Raw genomic sequence first — 26,864 nt, 5'->3', positions numbered from 1 at the left:
CTGTTGCAGCAATTGCAATTTGCACTGTGCTGCATGGTTTTTAATTATATTTTTATTGCTTTTTTATTCCTTAGATATTGTATTTTATTGTATTACAGTTTGAATGATGTGGCATTCAAGCTGTAAGACAATAAAATACAATCCAGGAAGCAATTAAAACAATTAAAACCAATATGTATTATTTAACGCAGTGAACGTGCCACCTCCCATCTTCAACCATGATCCTACAGACACACAAGACTACCTGAATGAAGCTCATGAACCACATCTGGGAACCCCTGATGTAAAAGATGATAAAGTCAGGTTACAGCTGAGATGGTACTGTGATCCTAAGCACATCTTTAGCCAGATCCTTTAGCTCTTTGCCCATGAAGCTGATGTGCATGGGGTTTGCTGCCTTACTTGGAAGGAAGCTTTGGTGCAGTGAAGTGGAAATTGCGAAAGTGGCAATTAAAATTTCATCTTGCACAAACTCAGTCTGGGTCAAGCCACTTTTCCTCCTCCTCCTCAGCCCAGACTCGCTCAAGTAATGCATGTTAGTAGCCTGCAGACCCCTTGCAGGCCGCAGTAATGTAAAATAACTTGCCAGACATTTAAAACGCAATGTAAATGATTCATAGGAGCGGCGACGTTACGATCAGTGGGACAGAGGTTCTAATGAAACAGCTAAAGTTGCAGACAGTGTGGCCTTGTCACAAGCAGATCTGTTTACCTGATCCAGTTGAAAACATAAGAGGCCAGTTCTATATCTAGCATGGCAAGAAAAACGAAAAACAGTCACAACGATAACAACTCCTGCAGTATCTCAATGTCCGGGGCTACAGCGAATGAAGAGAGTTTAATTTCCTCTCTCATGTCTGGCTGGCTTGGCAGTCTTGTGTCTCTCTGGTGTTAGCAGATAATAAGAAAAGGAGATTGAGCAATTCTGGTCTCTTGACAGTCCCTGCTTGAGAGCCATTGTGTTGCAGTGGCTAAAATACTGGACTAGAGGCCAGAATGAATCTAATGATTACAGATGCCTTTCACACAATTCCAGAAGAGGAGATTCACTCCAACCTTTTTATTTATTTTCCCCAAAGATTTCCAGCTGTTAGGGAGTTTGAGAAGGGAACACAACACACATATGTACTGTTCAGAACATTTTCTACTAGGAAAAAACAACAACTGGATGGCATTGAAATAAAATACGGTTGAAATATGGTTTAGCTACAAACCTAGTTGGAGGCAGGAATTAGCTAGCTGTGCATTAAACACACACACATCACTAACTAAAAATAATATACTTTGCCAGCTGAAGAAATGCACCAGAAGGATTCAAACATCAAATCAGTTCACGTGACATACAGTGGCTTGTTTTCCTCCTACTAAGCCATGGTTTACTAAAACTGTTGTTTACCTGATCATCTGGACCCTGTTCGGGGGATTGCCTATGGCTTCTTTACTGCCAACAAACCACAAGCTGAAGCCATGGTTTGTCACTGACTCACAACCCATGGTTTGTTTTAACTGTGGCTTGGTGTCACAAAGAAAGCCAGCACCGTCCCCAAAGCAAGGTTTGGTTAGTCAACCCACCACAAACACTTGCCAAGCTACTAGAAAAGACCAGCTGGAAAACAAACCACATTTTAGAGAAACAAGCAATGGGTTTGTTTTATCGTCCATGGGACAAATCTGTAGTTTGTTAAGCAAACCATGGTTTAGTGTGAGTTGTGCAAACGGGGCCAAGGAGGACATAAAAATCAAGAGCTGGTTTTTTAAAAGAAAAAACCCTGAAAGTTTTCATCAACCCAAATTAAAAGCTAACCACGGCAGACACTACTCTCGCGTCTCAGATGTTTATATATGAAATGTTGAGGCGGGCTGTGCTTTTCTGCTAGCACAAAATCAAAAGAAGGGAAAGGGGTCTCCAGCTAGGGCTTCCCCCAGGTACTCCACTGAGGGGGCTTCCTTGGACCTAGAAACCCAGAGGGCACACCAGGAGAATTCCTATGTTTCTAGGAAAGTGGATCTCACCAGCAGATGACTTCTACAATGACAGGCAAATTTCACAGTGCTGTTGCTCATTAGACTGGTGAGACCCCATGGTGTCCATGGTGTCAAGCAGAAAAATTCTCCATGGGGTGATCTACCCAGGCAATGCTGGTATCCGTTGCCATGCAGAGTCCCCACCAAAACAGAAAATTTACAGGCTCCAAGTCATGCTCCCCATCATCTGGAGAGATGGCACCTGTGCCATTTTGTTATATTTTGGTTAAGTCTTTCTAAGGCCTTTGGGTATCTACACGTGCTGGCAAAAAAAAAAAAAAAAGCAAAGCCGTAACTAAATCCCGTCTTCTTGGTCAACTTTAAGTGTTGTGCCGTTTGCGGTTTTTTAATTTTTTTTTTTATAAAAGCGGGGGCGTTACTCTGGCCACCTTTGGACCCCCATTACAATGGTGTTTCCACCTCACTCAATACGCAGAAAACTCGTCTGTCAAGTCTCAAGTCAGTATCAGTTGTTGAACAATACCGAAAGTTCAGCATTTCCTCGATCAGGGCGTCAGGGCGGCCTAGGAGTTGATCACGTTTCCTGACCACGTCTCGTGCTTTATCCCCGGAGCGAGGTGAGTGATGACGACCTCCACGGCCTGGAGCTTCTCGTTCTTCGGAGGGATGGTGCACACCTTGTAGGTGACTTCATCCCCGGTCACCGGGACGTATTCTCCTTCAATGCTTTCGGGAGGCAGGGGGAGAAGATACAAAGCAAAATAATTTCCCAAGTGATTCCCCAAGTGGGTGGCATCCCCTAGGGATTCCCTAAGAGGCAAGGGGGCAGCAGGGGGTCTCTGGAGGGGTCAATGGCTCCCAGACTGACTGGATCAAGGTCATCCATTTGGTTTATTTTGTTCCAACTGAATTGTTTCAATTGGATTGAATAAATGTGCAATCAATCGTTACTGTTTAGAATTTCACTGTGCTGTTCTCTTCCTTAGTGAGTCGTGCAAACTGCTGTTTGCTGAATAATGCTTCTTATAGGGTAGGGTAAGGGGCACTGGGGATGCGTTTATGGAACCAAGGGAGCGGTAATCCCAAAAAGTTTGGGAACTACTGGGCTAGATGAACCATTCATCCCATCACAGGACTTTGTCCTCCCAACTTGGTCATGCCCCAAAGCCACAAATGCAAAAAAGGGAACATAGAACCCACAAGAATGTTTTTATTCATTCATCTGGTTCACACTAAACTGTGGTTTCCCCAAAGTGCTCGATATTTACTCACTCACCCCTGGGGATGGAAAACAAGTGTATGAACTGTGTTTCTTAGGACCCACCCTGTTTCTGTGGTTGTAACCTGTTCAAAACTGTTTTATCACTGGGTTTTAATTGTTGTAACCCACACTGGGACCTTGGGGTGAAAGTGGGTAAATCATAATCATCATAATGCTCCAATAATAATAATAATAGGGAAATTTGAGTCTCAGAAATAAAGGTCATGGGCATGTACAGAATACACCTCCTTTGCCACTTCTGTATCTTAATGATTCCACAATACAACAGTGACTGGTGATTCATCAATGTTGATATTTCATGACTTTGCTTCATTTACATGACTAAGAAGTTGTGGTGCAGTCGATGGCAATGCTATACGGTATATCTCATCCAGGGGTCAATGAACTCAGAAGCCTGGGAAAGCCAATGCTAAGCCTATCCTTTGTGTTCAGCAAACCACAGATTAGCCACGAGTTGTCCGACAGACAATCACGCAGACCAAGGCTTGCTTCTCCACAGCTTGCTTGGGTTTCCAGCTGCTCTTGGCCTCTTGCCTTTGTGGCTTAGCAGTACAAACCACAGTTAAGAAAGGGGGCCAGATTTGCACGTACTGCTGAGTCATAGATAAGAGACAAATGAAGCTTGGTAAGCCAGCGACAAACCACGGCTTCAGCTTCATTCTAGGGCAAAGGTGAGGACTCTTTCCATCTCGTCCTCCCCAGGCCATCACCCTGCCCCCCTGCTCTGCACCACAAGCATTCTTACCTGGCTGCTGGGACGTGTCCTTGAATTCTGATCATGCATTTTGCTTGCCTTGGGTGGAGTGTGGCATGTAAGAGTGTGCAGAAAACAACTGACTTTGCAAAGGTAAAGTTTACATTCATTGCTCCGCCAGCCTTGCCTCTGGCCCTTGCTCACTGCTCAGTGCCAGATTTACGTATAAGCTAAACAAGCTATAGCTTAGGGCCCCACTCTCTTGGGGGCCCCCAAAAAAATTAAAGGAAAAAAAGACTGGATGTACATTTCCAAAATATAAGATAAAAAACAAAAGAAAACCTACAAACAGCAATAATGTTTTGTGTTGTGTAGGCTCTTATGATGTAAGTAATGGGCCCCACCTGCTAGCCTGCTCCCTAAAATATCACTGGTTTGCTCATTTCTATATATAGGGTGCCTACATTCTGCATGGACTGGTTGCACGGCAACATGTGCAAATGGCTTTAGATACCTAGTAGGTCCATAAATTACCATATAGCATATATTCAACACACAAAAACAGCGACAATTTGTTGCTGACAAAGGACAGCTGGACATATAAAGGGCCCCATTACCTTCAGTAGTTTAGGGCCTTATCAAACCTAAATCTGGCCCTGCCACTGCTGACATGTGGTCCCCAGAAGGTTGCCCTGATGGGAATAATGCAGCCCTCAAGATGAAAAGATGAAGGGCAAATCCACCAACCCCCCCCCCCCCGCACTTACTCAGAAATGTGCACAAAGATGTCTGGACTGCCATCGACAGGCGTGATGAAGCCATGGCCCTTGGAGCGGCAGAAACATTTACACACACCCTTGTAGGTAGGCCCTTCAGAGGCTCTCGTTGTCCTGTGAGGAACAAAAGCAAGTTCAGAAAACCATTCTCCACCTCTTTTTACATTAGGGCGCAGAAGTCAGCTTCTTGGGAATTAATGTGGCTGCTTCTAAAAGTAAAGTTTCTTGTCCATATAGGGGAAAGCGCACGGGCAAAATGCCTGCTGAAAGCTGAGAAGCCTGAGAGAAGTGTGAATAAGAGTTCAAGTGATGCCACAGGGTGCTTCAGTGTCCTATGGAACTACTCATCACCCACTTACAACTAGCAGAAGAAAAATGGCAGGGCACACACTTCACACGCAGAAGGCCACAGCTATGATCCCAGCATCTTCAGGTAGGGCTCAGAGGGAAACCTACCGAAAACCCTGGTTTGCCTCCGGCAATACTAAGTTGGATGGACTAATGGTCAAATATGGCACAGGGCAGCTTACCTGTATCCCTACATTCTTAACAAACCATGCAAAATGAGGAGAAATCAGGCAAATGTATGCAGGTAGCAGAATTCAGATTTTCAAGAGAGAACTGGGCACGATGCTATAGAATGTAGTGTTCTTTTTAGGAAATTCAACACCATGCTATTACAAATATTCCATCTGTTTGCCAGAACCCCCCTCTAGTGTGCTGTTCTGTGGGTTCCCCCAATCCCCCCACAAGCCAATTCCAGGGGGTGGGGAGCCCTGCTACGCAAACAGATGCCCTCATGCAGGGCTTCTAAGTGAATCTCACCCATAGAGATGCATCCAACTACATGATACTCAGAGGAGACCTGCTGAACTTGATGGGCTTTGATTAGTCATGCCCATCTATTTAAGAGGGTCTACTCAAGAGTTGGATAAACATCAAATGCAACCCACTGCTTTACACTGAGCCAGACCAGGGGCCAATCTAGCACCCAGTCATCAACAATGACTGACAGCAACTCTCCTGGGATTGAGGCAAGAGGCTCTTCCGAGCCTTACCTGGAGACACCGAGAACTGAACTGTCTGAAACAGCTGTTGAGCTAGATGGACCAATGGTCCGATTTAGTATAAGGCAGCTTCCTACATTTGTAGGAAGGAATCAGAATCTGGGAAAGAGTGTCAGAATCATCCAAGGAAAAAGCAGAGCTCATAACTGGCCTTGAAGACATGCCCTTCTAAGATCATCAGAACATCACCAGAACCTACTGGATCAGGCCAATGGCCCACCTAGACCAGCTTCTGTTCTCACAGTGGCCAACAAGGTGCCTCTTCTAGGAAACCTACAAGCAGGACCAGAGTTCAACAGCACTCTCCCCTCTTGCGGTATTCATAAGCATAGCCATCACAGCTAGCAGCCATTGACAGTCGCCTTATCTTCCTCCATGATTTTGCCTAATCCTCTGCTTAAGCCATCCAAGTTGGTGGCCATCACTGCCTCCCTGCAGCAGCGAGTTCCATAGTTTGTGCAGCGTGAAGAAGTTCTTCCTTTTATCTGTCTTGAATCTTCCAGCATTCAGCTTCCCTGCATGTCCCCCTCAGCTTCTAGTGGGAGCGAGAAAAAGGGTTCTCCATCTATCTGTTCCCTCCACACCATGCATAATTCTATAATATTCCGTACTCGCCTTTTCCCTAAACTAAAAATTCCCAAACTCTGCATCCGGGGAGCCTCTCCATCCCCTGGACCCTTTTGGTCTCCCCTTTTTTTCTGAATCTTCCCCAAAATCTGCAATATCCTTCTGCCACCTTCCTCACCTTGACGAACTGGACCTAAGACTTTCCGACGCCATGGAGAAGCCCGCCTGCCTTGAGTGAGAGAGGGCACAACTTTCTACAGAGCATGGTAGGACGTTCTGCTCCCATGCCCTCTCGCTTCCCCGCCCGCCCGCCACCTTCCTCCTCTCAACACAATTTCTGAGCTTCTGGCCTGGGTGCGATTGTGACATAGCCAGCCATCCCAGAGTCATTTGTACTTCCCCGCTTGTCATAATGTCATTCAGCTGCAAGCTGAGCTAACCTTCAGAGCCCCAGGGGATTCAGCCAGTGACACACCCAGTTTACAGCTGAGAGATTACACTCTGCTGCTCAATTCGGTATTTTGCAGGATGGAGGAGGGGGTTGCATATCAGGGATTTGTCTCAGCAAGACCAACGCTCAGTGGAAATCTACAGTGACCTCACAAACATCTACAGCCAGAGTAACTGCTTCTTGGGTGGGCTGTATGGAGGTGATCACAGAAGGAAGCAGGCAGGGCGAGGCCTGCAAAGGTGAGTGACCAGAGTCGTCGTCTTCTTTGGCGGTCACTCGTAGCTGAGTAAGATTGTCTTCCATAAACATGGTTTCAACAGTGAGTCCATAAGTGACTGTGGAGGCCAATTCTGGATCCACATGTCCTTTCCACAGTAGGAACATAGGTTTCCAGGCAGGAGTTGATCACGGTGAGGGTTTGCCAAGTGTGCCTTCCTCTTATGATGTTTCTCCCTTTCATCCTGAGTTCGAGCGTCTTCAAAGTCCATGACACCTTGGGTAAAGGCTGTTCTCCAAGTGGAGCGCTTGCAGGCCAGTGTTTCCCAGTTGCTGGTGTTCATACTCCTTTTTTTGTTTTAACCAGAGACAACACCAGCAATGTAGGAATGCCTTTTGTTTGTTATTAATTTATTAAAAAAACCTGTATACTGCTGTAGCATAAAAATGTATATTGAAGCAATTCACAGCAATAAACACATAAAACCATATAGTAGAAGCATTAAAAGTTAAAAACAAGTTAAAAGCAAAAATGTAGGTAAGAAGCAAATTATCCCAAAGCAGCTGTAAAATGGATTCCAACACTAGATTACAGTTGTTGTTATTACTATTATTTCATCTATCTACCTAACAGAATTTTTATACCACTTTATGGTAGCAAAACCTCTAAGGGGCTTAAAAAGAAATATTAACATTAACAATAAAAAACAGATGAAAACAATGAAAAACTGTTTTAGAAGATTGAAATTAGCAATAAAGGAGATTAAAACATAGCAACATCAGTATGTCTGGCTTACCTAAGCTTGCCTAAGCAAAAATGTTTTAAATGAGCACTGAAAGAATACAGCGAAGGTGCCTGTTTGGTGTCAACAGGCAGGGAGTTCCAAAGTGTAGGGGCCCTGCACTAAAAGACTGACTCCTTGCCTGTGAAATGGGCAGTATGTGGCACTGCCAGTTCTGCAGATGGATATGGAAGAGTGGGCACACATGGAATAAAGTGATCTCACTGGCCCCAAGCTGTTAAGGGCTACATATACCAACAGTGACTTCTTGAACTTTGCCGGGGTGACAAATCAGTGACTAGTGCAGATCTATGAGGGTCTCCCTGCTGCCAGCAACTGTTCTGCAGCGTCTGCAGTTTCTGGGTCAGGAGCAACAGAGGTCCCACACAGAATGCATTGCAGTAGTCCAGTCCTGAAGTCACAAGGCCTGGACTACTGTGGACAAATTCTCCCAGTCCAGGAACTGTCACAGCTGCTGTACCCGGTGCAACCAGTAAAAAGGTGCTTCTAGCAATGCCCTATTCATTATTGCTGTGGCAAGAGGGAGAGTGCAGTGCTGAGTTTGTTGGGTATGTGCGTTGGGGTACATTTAGGGTGTCCGTGTGTCCGACTTGACAGAGGACAGCCCTCTATTGGAAGAAGTCCATCTGCCTCCTTTTGGTTCCTTATTTTGGATTTGATGGGAAATTGCCCATCAGAAGTTCTAGCTCCTCGATGGACAGTAGGCTGAACCACAGAGGCCATCACATTATTCCCACTGTGGTGAGATGCAGTGCTCTTATTCTGGGGAGGGAAATGTGCAGGAACGCTGTCCAGTCCCTCCTGCTTCTGCACCAGCGGAAGAGGGAGGGGGCTGCTCTGTGAACGGGCAGAGCTAATGCGCAGGGAAGAAACGCCCCCTAAGCGTCTGCTCTGCAAGCCGCTCTGTCCCGCCTGCTTGCCCGCACAAGCAGGAGGGACAGGGCAGCTCCATGCATGGTCAGAGCTGAAGTGCAGACAAGCTTTTTCCCCGTGCGTCAGCTCTGCAAGCTGCCCTGTCTCTTCTGCTTGCTTGAGTAAGCCAGAGAGACAGGGCGGCTTGCAGAGCTGAAGCAGGGGAGGCTTCTTCCTGCGCGTCAGCTGTTAACCCAGGAGGCTGAAGAGCCTCATAGAAGCTCCGCTGCCTCTCTGTCTCTCCAGTGCCCATAAAGGATGTCCTCTTTGAGCTCCAGAGAGAGTCTTCTTGTGAGCCAGAAGCATGGCGTGGGGAGAGGTGCTGCAATGCAGTTCCAGCTTGTTTCGGCTGAAAAAAAGCCCTAGTGAGATGTACAGTGGAACCTTGGTTCTCAAACTTAATTCATTCCAGGAGTCTGGTTGACTCCCGAAATGTTTGAAAACCAAGGCGCAGCTTCCGATTGGCTGCAGGAGCTTCCTGCACTCAAGCAGAAGCCACATCGGACATTTGGCTTCTGAAAAACGTTTGAAAACCGCAACACTTACTTCCAGGTTTCTGGTGTTCAGGAGCCAATTCGTTAGTCAACTTAGCTGTTCGAGAATCAAGGTTCTGCTGTATTGCAATTCTATTTAAATTATGGCTGTTATTTCCACATTTGCATTTATACATATATAAACATGCAAACTTTATGCAATTATGCGTCCTCCTTTTCCCCCCACCCGACCTATCCTATTTATTCATTTTATTTTTTCATGGTGATGCCTAACTGGTTGCCCTAGGCCCATTTCAAAATAGAGATGGGAGACTGAGAAAAGTGGAGGGCAGGGGGTATCCTGAGTCAAGAACCCCATCCCAACTGCTCCCCTTGATACTCACGCTGAAAATGTGCGCGTCCTCCGCGTTGGAAGCGGGCTTGGGATGAGGTAGCCTCTCATTGGAGACGGGGAGCGCTCTCTCGTTCTCCGCCCTTCTGGGAGTCGGAGGCTGCGTGGAGATCCCGGAGGCTGCTCGTGAGAGGAAGCAGATTCTGAAGACATTTCAAAGACCTAAACAGGAGAGGAGGTCTTGTTTTAGAAGCAGGAGTTTAGTTGACCAATCTTCTCATTAATTTAGTTTTGGCTCATGGTGCTCTGAGGTGGTGTCCATTAGGGCTGGGTGATACAGTGGTACCTCGGTTTTTGAACACCTCAGAAGTCAAACGTTTCCACTTTCAAGCACCAAAAACCTGGAAGTAGCTGCTTCGGTTTTTGAACACTTTTCAGAACCCGAACATGCCACGCGGCTTCTGTATTGAGTTTTCCAGAAGTAAATGCTTCCATTTTTGAACATTTCAGAAGTCAAACAGTCTTCCAGAATGGATTACATTCGAAAACCGAGGTACCACTGTATCTGGTTTTCAACACTGTGATGTATTACCAGCTAAACATTGTGATATACCGATTGGCTGGCTTCACTGTTTTTCCCACATTGTGTTTTTTGCATAGCATGCGCACAAACACACACACAACATGGATTCGCAATTATATTGCCAGGTCAAAAATTATGAAACTGATATGACAATATGGGCTTCAAACCGGTTTTGGATGATATATCACTATATTGTCCAGCCCTAGTGCCCATCTTTGGGTAGAGCAGAATGTGTCCTTTTTTACCTTACTGCAGGCTGAGAACTTTTAGCTAATCGTGCTTTGCAATCTTTTGTTGTATTTTAATCTGGTATTATATGCTTCTTTAAAGGTAAAGGTAAAGGGACCCCTGACCATTAGGTCCAGTCGTGACCGACTCTGGGGTTGCGGCGCTCATCTCGCTCTATGGGCCAAGGGAGCCGGCGTTTGTCCGCAGACAGCTTCCGGGTCATGTGGCCAGCATGACTAAGCCGCTTCTGGCGAACCAGAGCAGCGCACGGAAACACCGTTTACCTTCCTGCCGGAGCGGTACCTATTTATCTACTTGCACTTTGACGTGCTTTTGAACTGCTAGGTTGGCAGGAGCAGGGACCGAGCAACGGGAGCTCATCCCGTCACGGGGATTCGAACAGCCGACCTTCTGATCAGCAAGCCCTGGGCTCTGTGGTTTAACCCACAGCGCCACCCGTGTCCCCTTCTTTAAAATGCTTCTTTAAAAACAAACAAACCTATAAATCACTTTGAGACCAAAAATAAATTTTGGGTAGTAAGCAACAAATAATTATCCTAAATAATGATAATAATAAATAATGTTAGAACTGACAACATGTTACTAAGACTCTTGCTCGTGAAAATGCCCTAAAACACAACAGGAAACCAATTCAACACAGAGAGTTCGGATCCAACGTCAATGAAGCTCCCACATAGACGATCGCATGAATTATGCAGAGGATCTTTGCCTGACATCTCATGTCAATGTGACAATTTTCCACCCCTTGTAACAATAGTGAAAGAACAAAAATGTATGGCTTATTAGTAGGAGAGCATCCGGGAACAGACTCTCTCTCTCTCTCTCTCTCTCTCTCTCTCTCTCTCCTCATCCTCTGTTTAATTGCTCTGGGTATGAAGAGGTTAAAACTTTTAAAAAACAAAACAAATGAAGTCAAGTCAAGATCCCATGAGGAATAATATGCATTCACTCCAACCCACCATCAAATTCTAGAGAGTATCATCATGCTGCTGGAAACAAGGAATTTCTCACACTTCATGGTAACTCTGTAAACACACACACACATACACTTAGAACCAAATAGCAGTCAGAACGTGTTAAAAAGACAAAATGTTGACGGCTCAAAGCTGGAAAGTTAAGTTATTCCCTCCTTGAAAGGAATGGCTTAATAAAGTTTGGGCCATCTCCATAATGGCGAAAATAACATATTATCTAAGAGCGAGATATGCAAGCAAATGCAAAAATAAATTTTGGGAAAACTAGTCTCCCTCTTGGCAGCGTGGCCCAGAAAACAATTATCTCCCGCAAAAGCAAATTCAAGTAGGTTTTGAGGTTTGTTTTTAGAGCAAATGTTAAGTTATGTTAAGTTATATTTTCCTGCAGGAATATTTATGATCTGAAGGAATTTTATCTGAAGCAGGGTTTCATTGATTATTGTTTTTGTTGTTGTTGTTTAGTCGTTTAGTCGTGTCCGACTCTTCGTGACCCCATGGACCAGAGAACGCCAGGCACTCCTGTCCTCCACTGCCCCCCGCAGCTTGGTCAGACTCATGCTGGTAACCTCGAAAACACTATCCAACCATCTCGTCCTCTGTCGCCCCCTTCTCCTTGTGCCCTCCATCTTTCCCAACATCAGGGTCTTCTCCAGGGAGTCTTCTCTTCTCATGAGGTGGCCAAAGTACTGGAGCCTCAGCTTCACAATCTGTCCTTCCAGTGAGCACTCAGGGCTGATTTCCTTCAGAATGGAGAGGTTTGATCTTCTTGCAGTCCATGGGACTCTCAAGAGTCTCCTCCAGCACCATAATTCAAAAGCATCAATTCTTCGGCGATCAGCCTTCTTTATGGTCCAGCTCTCACTTCCATACATCACTACTGGGAAAACCATAGCTTTAACTATACGGACCTTTGTTGGCAAGGTGATGTCTCTACTTCTCAAGATGCTGTCTAGGCCTGTCATTGCCCTTCTCCCAAGAAGCAGGCGTCTTTTAATTTCGTGGCTGCTGTCACCATCTGCAGTGATCATGGAGCCCAAGAAAGTAAAATCTCTCACTGCCTCCATTTCTTCCCCTTCTATTTGCCAGGAGGTGATGGGACCAGTAGCCATGATCTTCGTTTTTTTGATGTTGAGCTTCAGACCATATTTTGCACTCTCCTCTTTCACCCTCAATAAAAGGTTCTTTAATTCCTCCTCACTTTCTGCCATCAAGGTTGTTAATAATTGTCAAATGGTTAAATACGTAAATAATGTTCAAAATCACAAGTGCCATAAATTAAAAAAGACCAAACACTGAGTATTTGATATTTTATATGGCTTTAAGATTCCAAAGGTCTAAACTCAGTGGGAAGTTGGCGTAAGGCAGTTGAAAAGGGGCAGAGCAACTGACACAAATTAAGCAATATTGTCTCTGTGAATACACCATACATTTAAAGCACATTCCCCTGCCTAAACAATCCTGGGAACTGTAGCTTACCCCTCACAGAGCTGCAATTCCCAGCACCCTTAACAAACTAGTGTGTGCCTGCTTTAAATGTATGGCCAGGGGAGAGGCTTTTAAGAAGAAAAGTTATCCCGAACGGAGGTGAGAGCTCTCAATAGAACCTGCATTATCAGGGGCACTATACCAGATGTTAAGAGACAAACAACAGGGGAAAGAGAAAGAATATCTATGCTGTGCTCATAAATTTCCAGAGCCATCTAGGCAAGCAGTTTGCCCGATCCACTAGGGCAATTATGGGAAAGCTTCACAGTGCTTCACTTGGCAGATTTGATACACAAACTGAAGCAATTATGGAGGGTGGGAGCTGAGTAGTGTATTTATACAAGAGGGGCAAAAAGTATATACTCCAATATTTATTTATATTTTTAAGCATTAGCCAGGTTGGCCTTCCTGAAGCCCCCATGTTCAGTAGCCGTATAGCTCTGTGAATTCCACACACCAGCAGTAATCATGTCCCTGAACAATTTCCACCCCAGCAGGTCATGGACTACTATTTAACCTGTCAGACTCACAACCTGAGTTTGCATTCTTCCTCTGCCCTCCCAGTCCCCTTTTTCTTTTATGTGTGTGGCTTTCCCCCCAGAAACCTGCAGGCAGGAACTGTCCTGTATATAAGCTGCTCTTGGAGACCTTTTGAATGAAGAGCCGGCTACAAATATTCCAAATAAATAAGGATGGCTGGCTGGGCAAGCAGGGATGATCTTCTATTGATGCAAAACAATAACCCAATTCTGGCCACCCCAGAGCAAAACATGAACATGAATGAGCTAAAGCCCAGCCTGCGGCTTCCAGCACACGACATCAGTCCAATTCTTGCCACAGGGCTTCTGGTTTCTACAAACCACGCGGTGCAGAGAGAGGGGAAACCCAACAGCCATAGTTTTACTCTTTCGCTTCCATAGCACGCTGTCGCCCTTCAGTTTACACATCAAGGCAAACACAACAGAGGCATCGGGCTGACTCACTTAATTGCCAGCGCTTATCCAATTCCCTTGCTCTCTGTCCTGCTTGCTCAGAACACAAAACACAAGCAGCAGTTCAGCGGAAACGAAGCCTTTGTCTCCCTCCCAGCCAGATCCCCCGAGGCCAGACCAAGAAAACAGATTTCTGCCATTTGTCACAGGAAGAGGAATAATACACAGCAAACTGTTTCAACATCAGAGGAGAAGAAGAATACTGTGATACACAGCAAACTGTTGCAATGTAGGAAACAGATCAACCTTCCCAACTGGGTACCCTTCAGATGTTTCGAACTATAGCAGTGGCGGCCTGAAAGATCTGGAGCGCAACAGGTTGGTGAAGACTGCTATATAGCATCTATGAATAAAAACTCAGACAAAGCTACGGCTTAAGCGCTTTGCATTTGCAAATTCCAATTCTGCTAACTGAGGCATGCTGTAATCTCATGACTTTAACACCAGTCTAACAACAAATCTGACTACATTAAAAAAAAATTAAAAAGCAACCCTTGCTCTGCTTAATGCTTTCACAGGCCAGAAACAGACACAACCCTACTTCCTTCCTCCCAATAGAAGTCCTCTTGCCAAATCTACATACAGCAGCTGGATGAAGTAATTAAGAATATCTCAGTGTGCCAGGATGGTCCGATTTCAGGCTGAAGCCCAGAAATAACATTATTCAACGCTCCCCTTCGTGAAACCCTATCTACTCAGAAGGGAAGCCCTCCTGAATTCAATGGGGCTTACTCCCAGGTAAGCAGGGTTCAGATCATAACAGAAGTAGTCTTTTCTATCCCTTTTTGTCTTCCCTTGCAAACTGATTCAGAACTCACAATATAACCCCATCTGACAAGATAGGAGAGAAACATCTGTGGAGTTTGGGAAGCCACTTGGCCGGGTGGCAAAACCACACCCCTGACTCTTGCTCAAATTGAGATGGGCAAAGCAAGAGGAAGAGGAGTGCCAGAAACATTGGTAACAGGGACCGTATTTATAGAGCAACACGTGCGCAGGCTCAAAACAGGTAGATGTGTTTTGAAACAGAGAAGACATGAAACAAAAATTATATGCGTGCACAAAGGATAGGCAAAAAACATTAAAATCAATCTCCACTGGCTTAGCCTACAACTCCAGATGTGAGAAAGGTGTAATCCCAGCCAGGAACATGTCAAGAACACCTGAAGGCGAGTAATGCCATCAGCGATATGCTAAAATCAGTGATAAACTATATTAAAACACGTGCTGACAACTCATGTCTATGTTCTGTACAGGCTTGTCTAAACAAAAGACGTGTTTGCATGTGTTTCGATCTGGGGTTTTGCTTACCTTTGTTTTCAATTATGTTTTGAAAAACATTCTGCATGAGTGTTTTTAACTTTTTATTTATTTCATTGTTTTCTTCTTTTTGTAAACCGCTTGAGGTTAATTTGCTAACATAAATGCCTTGCATGATCAGAAAGGTCTAGTGCTGGAGCAAAAGACCACAAAGATGGTGTGAGGTGAAGCTCTATACTTGGCGGGGGGCACCACTAAGAAGCCCCTGCACACAAAACACCCTTGTTACCCACCCTACTTTATTTGACGGGGCACCCAGAGCAGGACCTCCAAAGAGGTTTGGAACGCAAGAAGCTGCCCTTATACCAAGTTGGACCATTGTGAAACATGTTTTCTTTGAAATTAAGACAGGTTTCTGGGCCAGAGTCATGGCTCAAAGGCGAGGGCTGCACTGCCCACCAAATATGAGAAAGATTATCCACCCATCTCTCTGGCTTCTGACACAGACCATTTACATTCCAGAATATATTTTACAACCATAAGGTCTAGAAACTTAATTGTCTCTCTATACTGTTTCTGCAGTGTGGGGCTTGGTGAATTGGTGGGCAGGGGAAGCAGCCCCTAGTATGTTTCTATTTTTTTAATGGAAGCAGTGATTCTCAGGAAACTTGAGTCCTGCCCTCATTAGGTGGCTTTTCTGCACAGAATCATAACATGAACAGAGGGCTGGCTACAACATGGCCCAGCGGCTCTGTGAAGGGAAAAAGAGACCCCATTGGCCCCTCCTTGCATTATCTAGTAGTATGTCAGCAACAACCTTGCCTTGGTAAAAAGAGATGCTTCTCTAGGCCTTGAGACAGGAACACAAAGCAGGCGAAAAGGCAAAATGTATTATTATTATAGCATCGCACTGTCTTGTAATCTTGATTGAAAACAGAACATCCTCAACTTGGGCGATCTCGGGATGTTGCCGCACTCCAAGTCCCATCATGCTTTTAATTTCAGAGAAAAGGCGAGCAAGAGGAAACACGACAGAGGAGAAAATGGACACAGAAAAGTTGTTTCTCCCTCTCGCGTAACGCGATAACTCAGACGCATCTGATGGAGCTGAATGCTAGAGATTTAGGTCAAGCAAAAGGAAGGCCTTCATTATGCAGCGCATAGTTTAACTATGGGATTTCACTCCCACAAGGGGCAGTGGTGGCTACTAACTTGGGGGTCTTTCCTAGAAAATTAGGCAAATTCCTGAACAAGGAAGCTATCAATGACTACTAGCCAAAAGGGCTATATTCTGTTTCTCCTCTCAGTGCCTCTAAATACCCGCTGCTGCTGTCCATGGATACAGAGCTTGTGTGCTCAGAAAAATGCCTGAAGGTGGCTATCCTGACACAGGACAAGCGAACCAACAAAAGAACATACAAGAAGAGCCCTGCAGGTTCAGGCCAAAGGTTCATCCTGCCCAGCACCCTGGTCTCATGGCCTTACGCGGCTCTTCTCAGAGACCTGCAAGACATCCAAGTTGGCAGACATCACTGCCTCCTGTGGGAGGGAGTTCCACTGTTTATGTACCGTGTGAATAATTTAGCTGTCCTGAATCTTCCAACCTTTGTCTCCGCCAGCAGCAAAACGTTTCCGGCCGGCTCTGCCATTTGGTGCACTTAAAAGATACATGTGTGGGCCTGAGGCACGTTGCATCTGCTCCTCATACAGTTGTACCTCAGGTTACAGGCGCTTCAGGATACAGACTCCGCTAACCCAGAAATAGTACCTCAGGTTAAGAACTTTGCTCCAGGATGAAAACAGAAATCACACGGCGGCAGCAGGAGGCCCCATTAGTTAAAGTGGTACCTCAGGTTAAGAACAATTTCAGGTTAAGAACGGGCCTCCAGAACAAATTAAGTTCATAACCTGAGGTACCACTGTATATCCAACACTATTTCACCCATGAGCATAGACAGCTGCCTCATACTGAATCAGGCCTTTGGTCCAGCCCAAGCTGTAACAGGAAGGAAGGCCATCCAGATGCCTGGGGAAATCCCTCAGGAAGAGTATTCCCGCCTCTTCCAAAACTGGCTTCCAGCAACTGCTATCCAGAGGCATCCTGCTTTCCCAAAAGTGGGGAAAGAACATAGCCATCATGGCTGGAAGCCATTGATAGCCTCCTCCTCCATGAATTTGCCCCCTTTTTAAAAAAGTTATCCAAGTTGGTGGCCATCCTGTGGCCTCCTGTGGCAAGGAGTTCCACAGTGTAACTATGTGCTTGTCCTTTCTTTTATCTGTCCTGAATCTTCCAACCTTCTGCAGGCATAGTGTGTGCTCCAGCCACTAAGCTTTGAGGCCTTGGGAAATATTGCTTCCCACTCCAAGTCCCTGGGGATGGAGATAACTTTATTACAATACCAATAATAACAAGGCTTTCAGCACGGATGCTGATGATTCAACAGCAATTCATCAAAGAAGCTGTCACGAGATTTTTCCACCTAGCAATTAAGATACATTTCATTGCGTTGTCAGAAAAGGAGCCCACGCTCAACGCACCGCGCAACCCAATGGTTCCTCACCCACTTTTTAAAAAGCCAAAACCGCTCATCTTCACCATCAACACTGCATGTGTAGCCCATCAATTAATCCAGCCCCTTTTCCTACACCAATGTTCATATACTGACTTGACGGTTATTCTTGCATTGGGAGAAAGTCTCAACACAGATATCCACCGTCTGGTCACATCAAGGCTTGACTACTGCAGTTGGGTCGGGGGTGTACATTGGGGCTGCCCTTTAAGACTATTCAGAAGTCTTAATCAGGTTCAAGACAGATTACCATATTTCCTGGGACTTGCCAAGCTCAACTGTATTTTGCAAGTGTTTTCAAGATCACCACTGCATTCTAGTAATCTTTTAGGAGCAAGGATATATGAAAGGCCAGCTGCATAGGCAGTCAGTCAACTGCTCTTCTGGTGCAGAGACTTCTTTGTGGTGGCACCCTGGTTGCAAAGACTTCAGTGCTGTTAGCTTTCATGTCCCAGAGAGGGCTGCTTTATTCTCTCTAGCTAATGCAGAGCTGGGAAATCCTGGACCCAGGAGCCAAACGCAACCCCCCAGGCCTCTCTGCCGGGCCCTCCCTTCCTCCCTCCCTCCCTGCCCCACAGCCCACTACTCATTCACACCCACCCACCCACTTGAGTGTTCTTGCCTGGCTGGAAAGTGTCCTTGAATGCTGACTGTGCCTCTTTGCTTCTCTGGACAGAGAACTGGGAAGGGATTGCAAGTGTGTGAAGAAACCATCCTGCAGTACCAAAGTATCATTTTCATTCATTGCTGAAGCCATTTTTACCTCTGGCCCTCAGGCTGAAACCCCTGTTTGAGTGTATGTTGCTGCATTCTGCATTTCCTATCACAGAATGCTATTTTACTGCTTTTTATGACTTTTTACTGCATATTTAAATTGACGTCTTACTCCCAAGCTTCAACTTTTGTTAGGGGGCTTAAAAAAAAAAAAAAAAAAAACCGGAAGATCACTTGGAAGAAATGGATCTTAGCCAGATTTTGTTTTGGGCTGCTTTTTTCCTTATATAGAATTATTTATTTTTACCCAGCCTAACATTCTGAAGAGTTTTGTACCATTGCCATATAAGTTGCCTGCTTTCGTTTTCCATTCTACAGTCGTACCTTGGATCCTGAACGCCTTGCAAGTCGAACGTTTTGGCTCCTGAATGATGCAAACCTGTAAGTGAGCGCTCCAGTTTGCGACCGTTCTTTGGAACCCAAACATCCAACGCAACTTCCGATTGGCTGCAGGAGCTTCCTGCAGCCAATCGGAAGCTGTGCCTTGGTTTTCGAACGTTTTGGAAATCGAATGGACTTCCGGAACGGATTTAGTTTGACTTCCAAGGTACCACTGTATTGTGCTTTCATGACACAAAACCTTCCCCTGCTTGAGCTATCTCCCAAAGGAGGCCTGTAAATAAGTCCTTAATGAAGGCCGCAATCCTAACCCCCTACTAACCTGGGATTAAGCCCCACTGATTTCAATAGGATTTACTTCTGAATAGACATGCTTAGGTATCTGCTGAAACTAACTCCAGTGCAATAAACCAGTTTGTACCCATGCACACAAACAGAGCTCTCTCTATCTGGTCTCTGGCCCTAAGGAATTTAGATTGGCTTCAACCAGAGCCAGGGCCTTTTCAACTCTGGCTCCGGCCTGGTGGAACGCTCTGCCTCATGAGACCAGGGCCCTGCAGGATCTGATTTCTTTCCGCAGGGCCTGTAAGACAGAGTTGTTCCGCGGGCCTTTGGCTTGCAGCCAATTTGATTCCCTCCCTCCCTCTCTTTTTTCTTTTCCTTCTCCTGCGATAAGGCTACATTTTAATATTTTAATGTTCCATTATTTTAATGTTGTATTTTATTTTTGTTTTTAAGTTTTAATCATTCATCTTGTTTTTATTATTGCTTGTAAGCCGCTCTGAGCCCAGCCTTGGCTGGGGAGGGCGGGGTATAAATAAAAATTATTATTATTATTATTATTATTATTATTATTATTATCTTCCATGCAAGCAAACAAGAGGCTTGATAAGAGTTAAGGTACACCTTCCAGCCAGGGAAAAACACTCAAGGAGGGTGCAAAGCAAAGCCTGTAGGAGCAGACCCTCCCAGTTTCTCTATTTTCCAAGGACGTCCCTGATTTAGAGAAGCCGTCCTGGTTTCTGATTTGATCCTGGAATTGTCCCACTTTTCCTTAGGACGTCCCTATGGAGGGTATGGAGTTATCCGACCCCCAAGCCATCTGAAGGCAATCCTGTATAGGGAAATTTGTTTAATGTTTTTATTATGTTTTTATATATGTTGGAAGCCTCCCAGAGTGGTTGGGGCAACCTAGTAAGATGTGTGGGGTATAAATAGTAAAATTATCATTATGGAATGGGATGTCCCTATTTTCATCGGAGAAATGTTGGAGGGTATGTAGGAGTGTGTGGCCTGGTGAAGGTTCTGAGGGCCAGAAAGAGAGTTCTAGAGGGCCATGTTTGACACCTGCCCCTGGTCTCGTCTGCCCATCCCTGGCATAAATGATTAGTATTTCTTGTTGGTCTAAAAGAGCAACTTAAGTCTCTACTTCTTGAAACTACACATCATAAAGCTACAGAACAGTGTATACACTGGGCTGTAATCTGCCTAGGGCTAACTCACAGGGTTGTTGCAACGATAAAATGAGTGCAGGACACTGGGGAGATGGGCATAAATGCAGTAAAGTGTAAAACAAACCTCCAGTTCAAATTTCACATCAGTCACAAACTCACTGGTCCTGGGTATGTTATATTTCTCTCTCTCATCACACTCTGCATATACAGGTCTGGTCAGTATTACAGGGCTGGTGCCCAAATTGCCAAGCTAATGTGGGTGAAGCCGTTTTGAAAACTTGAAATCCACAACTTTAAATGTGAATGATTATAAAACAGAGTTGGCAGCATGCAGAAGACTTTTTAACCAAGGAGATCAGAGTTCAAATCCGCCCTCAATTATTGCAGCTGAACTACGGTGCAACCTAACCTGCTTCATATTATTGTTTTTGTTAGAATTTAATGTGGGTGGGGATACATGGAAGCTCCTTGGGAGGAAGGATGGGATACAAGGAGAAGAAACCATTATCTTTTGAATGCACTCAAGGGATGCAGGCTGCCACCTTCTGGGTTAAGTTTCCTGCAGCCAGAAACTCAACAGGTGCAGTCCCCTTGCTTGAAGGAATGGTGAATCGTAGAATTCCTGCCTGCTAGGCAGCTATTGAAAGGCAAAGCCCCACAAGAGAAAAGAAAATATAAGTAGCAGTTCTCTTGGGAGTAGGGCTGCGAGGAAATAGCCGGCTTGCCTCTTCTTCCTTGGACTTGCACAATCAGGCTGGCCAATTGTTTCTGGAACCCCAGACCGGATGCCAAGCTCCTTCCTGGAAAACTGTGGCCTCCTCACTTTCAGTTTTGCCCATTGCAAGTCAGGTTCTCTCACACTCCCCACAACTGAAGTGGCAAAGAGGTTACACACGTACACAAAATACTACTTTTAAAAAATGCAACATACCAGCTTTGTGTTATTGCTCCCCTGCCCATCAAGCATGTTTTTCCCTGAATCCAAATACCTTTAATGTTGCAATCCTAACCATGTCTTCTCAGAAGTAGGCCCTGTGGAATTCAGTGGGGCTTACTCTCCAGTAAGCAGCATAGGATTTTTGCAGATTCAGCAATCCTAAACTTTATTTACAAAAGATCAGGCCTCATCCAACACAGCAGGACTTATCTCTCTGCAAACATGCATGGAGTTGTCCCATGACTATGGAATAAAAACTCCCATTTTAACAGAAGCAGCAATCCTAAACCCCACTTACTTGGGAGCAAGTCCCATTGAGTTCAATGGGACATACTTCTGAGTAGACATAATTAGGGCAGCACTGCTATTCTAACTGAACATGTTTTACCCCATCAGCTTTAGTATGTCCCTTTTTTAAAAAAAAAAACCCTTTCATTCCCTCCTCCCCTTGAAGGTGGGGGTGGGACCCTTTAATTTTCAGAAAGGAGAACACACCTTGAATTTTTTAAGGTGCCACAAGGTTGCTTTGATTAAAAAGACACTTTTTAATATCTTCCAACTTCACCCCACAAACAAAGGGACCATCTCCCCGCCCTTATATCAACTCTTCCAGGGTTAAATTAGTTTGGGAAGTCCTGCACCTCTCTACACACGTTGTTGCTGTTTAGTCGTTTAGTCGTGTCCGACTCTTCGTGACCCCATGGACCAGAGAACGCCAGGCACTCCTGTCCTCCACTGCCCCCCGCAGCTTGGTCAGACTCATGCTGGTAACCTCGAAAACACTATCCAACCATCTCGTCCTCTGTCGCCCCCTTCTCCTTGTGCCCTCCATCTTTCCCAACATCAGGGTCTTCTCCAGGGAGTCTTCTCTTCTCATGAGGTGGCCAAAGTACTGGAGCCTCAGCTTCACAATCTGTCCTTCCAGTGAGCACTCAGGGCTGATTTCCTTCACACACCCCACCCCAAATCAATGAAAGCCTTTACCCTTTGTCTGCACCCCACCCATAAAAATGGGGGACACACACGCAACTCACAAGTAACTTCACACACGCACACAACACGAGTGAATCCCCAGGTTTCAATGTCTGGTATCATTTCCCATTGGTGATTGCTTCTCTTACCTTACCATTCTCGTTGTGTCCTTTGCTGGGATTGTCCGGGGGGGGGGGTAGGAACCTGCAGCAATTTTTCCGGGTGTTGGGGGGCGGGAGCGGCAAAGAGGAGTAAAGCACCGCGGCCACTTCCTCCACCTCCCCAAAACCAGAAGAACGGCGCTTACACATTTCGCCCCATATCTCAGGTTCTACAAATGCTAGAAACTTGCTCTTTTCAAACAAATGGAAGCTGGGGATCTGGAGATTATATTCGGGGGCGCAGTTGGGGTCTCTGCCCCCATCTTGCCCCCCTGCAGACGCCCAGGGCTGTTGCCTCCCCCTTTTCTCTTTGTTGCAAACTTCAATAGATCCACCCTTACTCTCAACTCGTCCCCACATTCTCGACCCCCCACGGCTTGCAAGTTTGACTCCATCCTCCAAGCGCCCAGCTGAGGCTACGATCCCGACCCCGGGTACGCTTTCCCTGGAGTAAAGCCCCGTTTAAAAGCGTGGGGCTTACTTCCGAGTAGACCCGCGCGCTACTTCCTCTTTTTTTAAAAAAAGTTGCACACGCACCCATCAACTTTGCAGCCTCCCTTCCGCGCAAAAAATAAAATAAAATAAAATAAATAAAAAACATTACCTATCTCCCCCTGCGAAGAGGTTCCGGGGCTCGCCAAAAGCTGCTGCCACCTTTGCTTACTTGCTGCTGTTCAGTGCGCGCGCCTCGGCGCTTCCCCGGGCCCCAGTCGGGAGGTGGAGCGGCTCCGGGAAGGCCAGCCCCGGGCTAGGGAGGCCCCTCGGGGCGGGGACTCCTGCGCCGCTGCAGGAGGTGCGTTTACGCAGCTGGCTGGCTGCATGGTCTAAGCGCGGAGGTTTCTCGGGGTCCCGGGGCTTCGCCCCAAGAGGGCAGGTCTCTGCCCCGAGGGAGCTTGCAATCTGGAGAACGCGGAGGAAAACGAGGAACGAAGATAAGGTTGTTTGCCCAAGGCTTGGGGTAGAGATTGGTGGTTTGTTGGTTTACAGGGAGTTCAGAATCACAGAATTGCCGAGTTGGAAGGGAACTAAAGAGTCATCTATTTTTTTTTTTTTTATAAATATTTATTGAAAATTTTTTAAATACAAAATGCAAAAATAATAAACAATATAACATGGATCATAACACATTTTTCAGAACTTCTTTGGACTCCCTCGCGTCTCCCACTCCCACTTACATCATTATAATTTTTTTCCAGCAATTTATCATCTTATTTATATTCTTAAGTCTTATTCAATTAATTTAATCTAATAATTCTCCAGAAATTTTATATTTTCCTCAATCTCACTTATCGTCAAATTCAAATCTAATTCAATGGTAGGCAGTTATTTATGATCTAGCATCCTTCTTAGCATTCGACCAAATTACAATACTTTTGTAAATAAATCTTGAATTTCTTCCAGTCTTCTTCAACCCTCTCTTCTCCCAGGTCTCGAATTCTACCAGTCATCTCGGCCAGTTGCATATAGTCCATCAGCTGCATCTGCCACTCTTCCAGTGTGGGTAGATCTTGAGTTTTCCAGCTCTTAGCGATGAGTATCCTTGCTGCCGTTGTTGCATACATAAAAAATGTTCGGTCCCTCTTTAACACCTTCTGGCCGACAATGCCCAGAAGGAAGGCCTCTGGTTTCTTAGTGAAGGTATACTTAAATACCTTTTTCAACTCATTATATATCATTTCCCAGAAGGCCTTCACTCTAGGGCAAGTCCACCAGAGGTGAAAGAATGTTCCTTCATGTTCTTTACATTTCCAACATTTATTATCAGACAAATGGTATATTTTGGCAAGTTTAACTGGGGTCATGTACCATCTATATATCATTTTCATTACATTTTCCTTCAAAGCATTACATGCAGTGAAGTTCAGCCCAGTGGTCCACAACCTTTCCCAGTCCTCAAACATGATATTATGCCCAATATCCTGAGCCCACTTTATCATAACCGATTTAACCATTTCGTCTTGTGTATTCCATTTCAACAGCAAGTTATACATTCTTGAGAGTACCTTAGTCTTAGGCTCTAACAGTTCTGTTTCCAACTTCGATTTCTCCACCTGGAACCCTACCTTTTTGTCATTTTTAAAAACTTCTTTAATCTGAGCGTAATGTAACCAGTCTCGCACTTTATCCTTCATTTTCTCCAAACTCTGCAATTTCCAATTATCTTCGTCTTTTTCTAATATTTCCCAATATTTTGGCCATTTGGCCTCCATATTGGGTCTTTTTCGGGCCTTAGCTTCCAGAGGTGAAAGCCACCTCGGAGTTTTGTTTTCCAGTAAGTCTTTGTATTTTGTCCAGACATTAAAAACTGCTTTCCTGACAATATGGTTCTTGAAGACCTTATTGATCTTAACCTTATCGTACCATAGATATGCATGCCAACCAAAAGCATTGTTAAACCCTTCCAAATCCAATACGTCAGTGTCTTCGAGAAGTAGCCAGTCTTTTAGCCAGCAAAAGGCTGCGGCTTCATAGTACAACTTTAAGTCCGGCAGGGCAAAGCCCCCTCTTTCTTTCGCATCAGTTAGTATCTTAAACTTAATTCTGGGCTTTTTGCCCTGCCAGACAAATTTAGATATATCTCTCTGCCACTTCCGGAAGCACTCTGTTTTATCCACAATCTGCAATGTTTGAAACAAAAACAACATCCTTGGCAATACATTCATCTTAACGGCGGCAATTCGGCCTAACAAGGAAAGCTTCAATTTTGTCCAACTATCCAAATCTCTCTTAATTTCAAACCAACATTTTTCATAGTTATCCTTAAATAGACTCAGATTTTTTGCTGTTATGTTTACCCCTAGGTACTTTACTTTTTTGACCACAGTTAGTTCTGTTTCTCTCTGAAACTGTTCCGACTCTACATCTGTCATCTAGATGTCATCTAGACCAGCCCGCTGCAATATAGGAATCGCAGCTAGAGAGCCGGACATAGGGTTGCCATGTGTCTACTTTTTCCAGGATACGTCCTCTTTTGCAGGGGTAAAATTTGGGACAAATTGCATTTATGTGCTTTGAATGGCCACCATAGTGTTGTTGTTGTTTTGTTGTTGTTCAGTGCAGTAAGAATTTTGAATGTAACAAATAAAAATAAATAAAAAGACAATACAGAGGGGAGGGGAAAACTAAGAAATAACAGAGTGCAGTGCCGCATACAATTATCACAGACGAAAAAGGTGAGTCAAATTAGTTTTCAATAAATCTTGTCCACATATTTACCTGTGGAGCAGGAGGTTTGGTGGATGAGTTAACTTAGGAGAAAAACTTATACCATAGGCATATAAAATAAAAGTGGTCAATTTCTGATTTTTGAAGGGGGTTTAACTGTATTTCAAGCTCTGAAACTGAAATACCAGTATTTTTTAATGTTTTAAGTGACTAGTGCTATAGAAATTAATCAGTCAATCAACCTTGAGTTCCCTTGGAGGTTTTGTTTATTGCTAGGGCTTGTGGCTGATGCAAATAAAGATTCTATTTATCCCTTGGAGGGGAAAGGTGGGATACAAATGCAATAAGCAAATACTAAACTTGCCATTGATGCAAAACAGGCCCCCACCCAAACCTCTCTCTTACCTGCATTGCACAGTGGCACCTGCAAAGCAGTGGTAGCAACGGTGGGTTCTGGTGAGATCTTGTGTGCTGCACAATTGGTGAGATCTTGTGTGCTCTGCAAGATCTCGTGAGATTTTGGTGAGATCTTGCGAGATCTCACCAGAAGACACCGCTGCTGCAGCTGGTATGGCTTCTCCACAGAGTCACTGCTCCTTGGACTTCTGCTGCCTGAGGCAGCTGCCTCAGTCTACCTCATGGGCGGGCCGAGCCCTGATCGTGATGTTTCCCCAACTAACACTTTATTGGTGTCAGGAGTGACCCGCTTGTGGAACGAAAAGCAGGATGAAGAACGCTTGTTAATTTTAAAAAAGCACTTTGGGCTCAGCTAGACTTGACGCTTCGCCTTGAGGAAACCCAATCTTTACAGCTGAATCAGAGCAAACATTGACTGGGTTTTCTGCAAATTGATGTTTGGAACTAGCTGTTTTTAATTGTAATTTGTTTATTTTTTGGAATGTTTCAACTGCTTCTGGTTTGTTTTTAAATCATGTATCTATTTACCCTAGGCTCCTTGGGGAGGAAGACCAAGATTTAATAACAATAGTAAACATCTTTTGAGCAGCAGTACTACACTTGGTGAAGATGTGGTCACTGAACACAGATTTCTCATGACACGTACGGTGGTACCTCGGGTTACAGACGCTTCAGGTTACAAACGCTTCAAGTTACAGACTCCGCTAACCCAGAAATAGTACCTTGGGTTAAGAACTTTGCTTCAGAATGAGAACAGATGCACAGCAGCAGCAGCAGGAGGCCCCATTAGCTAAAGTGGTACCTCAGGTTAAGAACAGTTTCAGGTTAAGAACAGACCTCCAGAACAAATTAAGTTCTTAACCTGAGGTACCACTGTATTATCTAACATATTAGGTAGTGGAATGTTTTCCCCTTGCATTTTGTATTTGTATATTTTGTTTGTTTGTACATCT

General features: G+C 44.9%; 1 protein-coding gene and 1 long non-coding RNA gene across 2 annotated transcripts; one reads left to right on the top strand and one right to left on the bottom strand.

Annotated features, from left to right (window-relative positions):
• Positions 1-1,030: 1,030 nt before the first annotated feature.
• CARHSP1 (calcium regulated heat stable protein 1) lies at positions 1,031-23,051 on the bottom strand. Its single transcript, XM_079952661.1, has 4 exons — positions 22,934-23,051; positions 9,632-9,801; positions 4,730-4,852; positions 1,031-2,712 (listed from the first exon to the last, which is right to left on the bottom strand). Exons 2-4 carry the CDS (start codon positions 9,790-9,792, stop codon positions 2,550-2,552), a joined length of 447 nt encoding a protein of 148 aa, XP_079808787.1. The 5' UTR covers positions 9,793-9,801; positions 22,934-23,051; the 3' UTR covers positions 1,031-2,549.
• Positions 6,551-13,578, top strand: LOC307202575. The gene is made up of 2 exons (XR_013832942.1): positions 6,551-7,062; positions 13,435-13,578. It is a non-coding gene; the product is annotated as an uncharacterized lncRNA (long non-coding RNA).
• Positions 23,052-26,864: the final 3,813 nt, after the last annotated feature.

Source organism: Podarcis cretensis (genome assembly GCF_951804945.1).
Source record: "Podarcis cretensis genome assembly, chromosome: 14".
Lineage (NCBI taxonomy): Eukaryota > Metazoa > Chordata > Lepidosauria > Squamata > Lacertidae > Podarcis > Podarcis cretensis.
The sequence above is the reverse complement of the archived record's forward strand: the minus strand, read 5'-3'. Positions and strand labels throughout refer to the sequence as shown.